We start from the raw sequence: 6,097 nt of genomic DNA, 5'->3' as shown, positions 1-6,097 counted from the left end.
TTCCTGCTAAGCAAGGTAAGAAAATATCTTCAAACAAAAATAAAAATATATTTTCCTTTTTTGCAAAACATGCACTTCTTTAAAAATGTTAAACGGTAAACAAAACCAGTGGAGTAAATAAATCCAGTAAAAGCTGGATAGAGATCTTATTTGCCCTCATTTGTTATATATAATTTTTATTCTGTTTATAAAAGCAGGTTGATAACACCTCTAAATATATTTTTATTCCAGTGCCTTCTAGCTAGACTTTAAAATGTCACCTTTGTCTGGTGGGGGTAGGGGGTCCTCAGTGACTGCTATTGAAATCACATGACCTTGATGACAGAGTCTCCAAAATATATTATGAGCTGGAGTATATTTTCCTACTGCTTTCAAGTTGTTTTTTGATTTATCATTTGTTTGTTTGTTTGAATCCCAGAGTCTATTTAAACAACCTAATATGAACCTCTTGGACAAAATGATCCTGATAACCCTTGGCTGGGTGCCCTGGGTCTCACTGTAAGAAAGCCACTCTGACAGCTGAATTTTACGAGTCTTTTTCAAAGGAGTAAAAATTCTGAAGTAATTCAAATACATACAATTATAAAAGGTGGGAAGATCATCAGAGAAGTCTTCTACATAAAAGAATTCAATGTGAAGAAGAAAATAGTAATAGGAAAAATAAGGAAACAAAATAGTTGCTTTTATTGAATGAACACCCACTAATGATAAGACATTCATACTTGAAATGTACATAGACTTTTCACTTAAAATATTCTTTGTCAGTTTTTCAAGCTTTTACTGTAATCTTCCATAAGAGATTTAACATAACAAAGGAAATATTTTCCCAGCTCCACATAAATGATAACCAAAGGCTTCCTGTATCAACATTTGTTTCACACATTCTTCCACAAATGTACCTGGCATGTTACTAAATACCTTTGATTTATTGTAGACACTCAGAGGCCACATAAATGGTTTAGCTGGCTAGAATTCTGCGTACCTGGAATCTGCATTCCTCTTTAGGTGGAGCCTGAGGAGCCACAGGAAAGGGTGATGGGGAAGGAAGAGCCCAACACAGAGCGCTAAGAGCTGCCAGCCCTGGGCAAAGAGAAGCATCACAGGTCAGACACCATGTGGTCGTCAGAGATCCAAGTCAGGGCAAGTGTGACTGACAGGGGCTGTGAGAGCAAAAGGATGATGGCAGTCTTACTTGACCCCACAATGTTTTTGCTTTTTCCATATATACATTATCTGCTTAGAGCGTTTATAATACATAAAAACATAAAAGCTTCCTATTGGGTCAGAACCATAATCCATCTAGTTGTATATATTGTTGTCTACAACTGAGGTACCAGAAGACATGATATGGTAGTCCTTTTTGATATCACACCCAAAGATTAGGGAAATTGTTGCTTTTTGTTCGTTTATGTATTAACTCATTCATTGAAATATAAGTAATGGCACTGAGAAAGGGCAGATTGAAAAATAGTAAAAAAATTATTTATACAAAAAGCAAAACCTATCTACCCATATATAGATACATACCTAAAAAAGGGGCAAGTACAAAAATATTAACAGAGGTATGTCTAGGTAACAGAATTGTATGTGATTTTTATTCTTCTCTTGCTCTGGACTATATTCTATTTTCTATCTTAATTTTTTTAATTAAGCAAGTATAACTTCAGTAATTTTTTAAATGTCACATAAAAAAGGAGAAGGGGGAAAGGCCCTGCCCTTGAAGAACCTACAGTCCAGGAGAAGACATTATATATTGAAACAGTAATTTATAATATAACATCGTTAATACATTGTAATAATATTTTTTAAGTATAACCAATGGAGAGAATGACTTACTGTTGTGGAAGTCAGGAAGGAATATATGGGAGAGATGTTGCTTGGGCTGGACGGTGAAGTCACAGGTAGGAAGAAAGCAGAGGGATCCAGGTAACAGGAATAATGCCAGGTGCGAGGTGAAGGATAATGCAAAGGCAGGGTGTGTTTGAAGAATGGGGAGAGTTTATTCATTCACTGTACACTGGAGGCAGGAAGTATAAAATGAAGTGGAGAAAGAGGAGGCCACTGGAGCCAGACTATGAAGGGCCCTTGATTCACATAAAGCTTAAGCTTCAGAAACCCTCTCATGCACAGGTCCCCTCCAAGTCCCTGGGACAGGCCCGATGAGCTGTCATAGTCATATGACATGGTCATACGTTCTTTTAAAATGTGTAAAAGTAATGTATTTTGTACTCTTTTTCTTGGAGAGTATTTGCTGCATAAGCCTCAAGTCCCACAAAACCTGGATCCACCCCTGAGAGTCTTACAGGCTAGGGTAAGAAATTTCTGTTTTATCCTGTAGTTGACAGGGAGTCACTAAGCAAAGATTAAAAGAGGTATTCATTGAAGAGTAAACACAAGTGACCAAAAACTCCCTGAAAATAAATTCAACTGCACTAATAATTAAGGAAATGCATCCAAAATCAATAGTGAAATGCTACTTTTTACCTGGAAAGAAATTAAAAGAAGAATTACACTGAACATTGTTGAAGATGTAGGAAAATTCTAGAAGTGGACTCAATGAAATTCACTGGACTTGCACACAAAATTTAGGTTCAAAGATGTCTAATGTAGTGGTATTTATTATAGGAAAAATAATTGGAAAACCCTAAATGTATAGTAATTGATATTAATGCAACTAGTATTAATGTTTTGTAGACTGTTGAAGGCTATAGGGGAAATGATTATGTTCTATAGTTTTTAAAAAGTAGTATGTGCACTGTAACTCTAGTAATGTGAAAAACTGTGAGTGCATAAAGATATACACATATACATTTATATATAAATATAGAAACTGAAAGGATATACATAAAAATATTAATAGCTGTTTTTCCATTTCATACTTCTTGTAATTTTCCAAATGTCTGTATTGGATATGTATTATTCTTACAATCAGGAAAACAACATCATTTAAAATTGCATATATATGTATCAACAGATACCTGCAGTGGTCCTGGTTGATTCTGTGGCTGTCTCCGTCTTGTCTGTTTAATGAGCTGACAGCAAATTTCATTCTGTAGCTCAGGATGTGTCAAACAGATTTGCAAAGCACTCTGGGCTAGAGATATGTGGTAATCAATTGCAGGAGAGTCAACTGCTGCATTTATAAAAAGTTGGCAGGTCTGAATTAAATGAAAAAAATAGATATACTCAGGGTGAGAAATGATCAGATTTATTCTGTATGAAATATCGATTCTCTTCTTAGCAAGAGCTTTGTTTAAAAGGATGGAAAAGGATATATTGTGATAACACTAATCAAAAGAAATCCAGAGTGGCTACATTAATATCAGACAGAGTAGATTTCAGGGCAAGGAATTCTGCCAGAGATAAAGAGGGTCATTTTATAATGATAAAGGGGTCAGTTCATCTAGAGGACATAACAATCCTAAATGTTTTAATAACATAGCTTCAAAATACATGGTGCAACAACCTATAGGACTATAAGGAGAAACAGACAAAGTTCACAATTAAAGTTAGAGATTTCAATATCCCCTGTCAATATTTGAGAGAACAAGTAGGCAGAAAAATCAGTATGGATTTAGAAAATCTGAATAACACTATCAACCAACTTGAACTCATTTGTAGAATACTCCACCTCAGAGCAGAATATGCATTCATTTTAAGGGCACATGGAACAGTAATAGCCTCTGGTCTACCAGACTATAAACTTCATAAAGACAAGGACTCTTTCTTATTTATCTTTGTATTCTCTACACAGCACAGAATTTCTAAACTTATTTGACTACAATCCCTTCCCATCTTTATTTTTTTCTAGTAATACCAATTGGCATCTTTAAAAACTAGTTTACTGAGGAAAATATTTTGGGCAATAGTAGAATAAATAACTTAAAGTGAATGCAAATAAATACTTTTTTCCCCCAAAGAGATTAAATTTTGGAGTAGGTTACTAGTAAAAGGTTATAGCATAATCTTTCCTAGACATTTTCCAAAGTAGGATATTAATACTTATCATTCTCCATTTTAACAGTTCATTGTAATAAAACTGTGAAAATTTGTTTTGTTCCTGACTAGAGGAGTAGGTACTCTTGCCTGAGAAAGTTTAGGATGGATTGCCTAAAGGCAGGGGAAGCAACTTCAATACTCATAAAGTGTTCTATCTATGAATTCTTAAAAATACTTGCATGCTAATTGAACCCCAAATTATTGTAATAATGTATTAAATAAATTTGTAGTTATAGTGTAATATATATATATTTGTTTCAATGAATTAAATATATTGGGCTTATTAATGACATTGATATTTGGGAGTAAAATGAAGTTCTGAGAGTGAAATCGGTTTCTTTTGAGCAGGCTATTTTAAAATGTCAGTCTTTTTTTCTTACAACAAATGGCAGAAAACAAAAGAAGTACTGCTTGTGACAGCATATAGGTGGATCTTTGCTTTTTTACACAATCTGACAATCTCAACCTTGTAATTGGAGTGTTTAGACCATTTACATTTAATGTAATTATTAGTATGATCAGGAATAAATCTTCTGTCTTGCTATTTGTTTTATATTTGTCTCATATGTTCTTTTTGCTTTTCCTCTTTTTCGGCCTTTTAAAAAATTACTAGAGTATAATTTATGATTCTGTTTTATGTCCTTTTTTGGCTTATCAGCTAAACCTCTTTGACTTTTGTTAAGTGGTTGCTTTAGGGTTGTAGCATATATTTTAATATTATCACAGTCTACCTTTAAGGAATATTATACCACTTCTTGTAGTATAAGAACCTTATAACAGTAGACTTACATTTCCCCTCTCTCAGTCTTTGTGCTATTATTGTCATATATTTTATTTCTACATATAATTTTAAACCCCACAATACAATGTTATTATCTTTCCTTTAAACAGTCAATTATCTTTTAGAGAGATTGAAATAATAAGGAAAAATTCTTATATATTTACCCACATATTTGCCATTTCTAGTGCTCTTCATTCCTCTGCATAAATCCAGATTTCCATCTGGCATCATTTTCTGACTGCCTAAAGGACAGTCTTCTGGGGAGTAATTGGTCTTCTGGGGAGTAATTCTTTCAGGTTTTATATATCTGAAAAAGCCTTTATGTCACTTTGTTTTTGAAAAATATTTTCACTGGATATAGAATTCTAGGTTGATAGATATTTTTTCCTTGCAGTACTTTAAAGACGTTACTCCACTATCTTATGACTTGTATAGTTTTCAATAAGAAGTCTGCTGTCATTCTTATCTATGTTCTCTATGTGTTAGGTTTTTCCTCCCAGACCACCACCCTCTTTATAACTTGTCTAAAGCAACTGATTATGATGTATATTAGAGTAGTTTTTGTCACATTTCTTCTGTTTGAGATTCACTGAGCTTCTTAAATTTGAGAGTTTTATAGTTTTCATTAAATTTGGGAAAAGAAAATTTAAGCCATTATTTCCTTGAATATTTTTCTGTTGCCCTCCTTCCTTTTGTGGAACTCCACTTCCATATATGTTAGGCTGATTGAAAATATACCATTGCTCACTGTACTGTATTCAATTTTTTTCAGTTTTTTTTAAACTCTGTGTTTCATTTTGGATAATTTTTCTTGCTATGTCTTTAAGTTCACTAGTCTTGCCTACTGCATTATCTTACCTGTTGTTAATCTCATCCAGGGTATTTTTTTCATTTTAGCCACTACATTTTTCATCTCTGAAATTTCAATTTGGATCTTTTAAATATCTTCCATTACTCTTCTTAAAATGCTTATGCTGTCCTCTACCTTCTTGAATATATGAAGTATGGCTGCTAGTCTCCAAGATGGCCACCAATGATCTCCATCTCTTGATATTCAGACAATATCTGAGGCAACCCCCTTCCATATTGTACTAGAGTTAGTCTGTGTGACCAGTAGAATATGGCAGAAATGATGATATGCCATTTCTGAGGTTAGGTTATTAAAAATCAATGTGACTTCTATCTTGAGTACTCTACTTGATGCCTAGTGCAGTAGGAGGTCTTTCCATTCTGGATGATAGGAATACAAACTATTTTCAGCTATGTGTAAGCTCCAGGAATTTTTTTTTTTTTTTTGGTCTATTCTCTTCTGGTAGT

General features: G+C 33.7%; 1 protein-coding gene across 1 annotated transcript in view; it reads right to left on the bottom strand.

Annotated features, from left to right (window-relative positions):
• Positions 1 to 6,097, bottom strand: part of PLEKHH2 (pleckstrin homology, MyTH4 and FERM domain containing H2) — a 102,728-nt gene that overhangs the window by 21,789 nt on the left and 74,842 nt on the right. Inside the window, exons 19-20 of the mRNA XM_007459949.1 lie at positions 2,979 to 3,158; positions 983 to 1,080 (exon numbers count right to left, since the gene is read on the bottom strand). Of these exons, the coding sequence (XP_007460011.1) occupies positions 983 to 1,080; positions 2,979 to 3,158 (278 nt within the window). The remainder of the gene's footprint in view (positions 1 to 982; positions 1,081 to 2,978; positions 3,159 to 6,097) is intronic.

The sequence above is a fragment of the Lipotes vexillifer genome, unplaced genomic scaffold (assembly GCF_000442215.2).
Source record: "Lipotes vexillifer unplaced genomic scaffold, Lipotes_vexillifer_v1.1 scaffold666, whole genome shotgun sequence".
NCBI classification, from domain to species: domain Eukaryota; kingdom Metazoa; phylum Chordata; class Mammalia; order Artiodactyla; family Lipotidae; genus Lipotes; species Lipotes vexillifer.
This window is presented reverse-complemented; position numbering and strand designations above follow the sequence as displayed.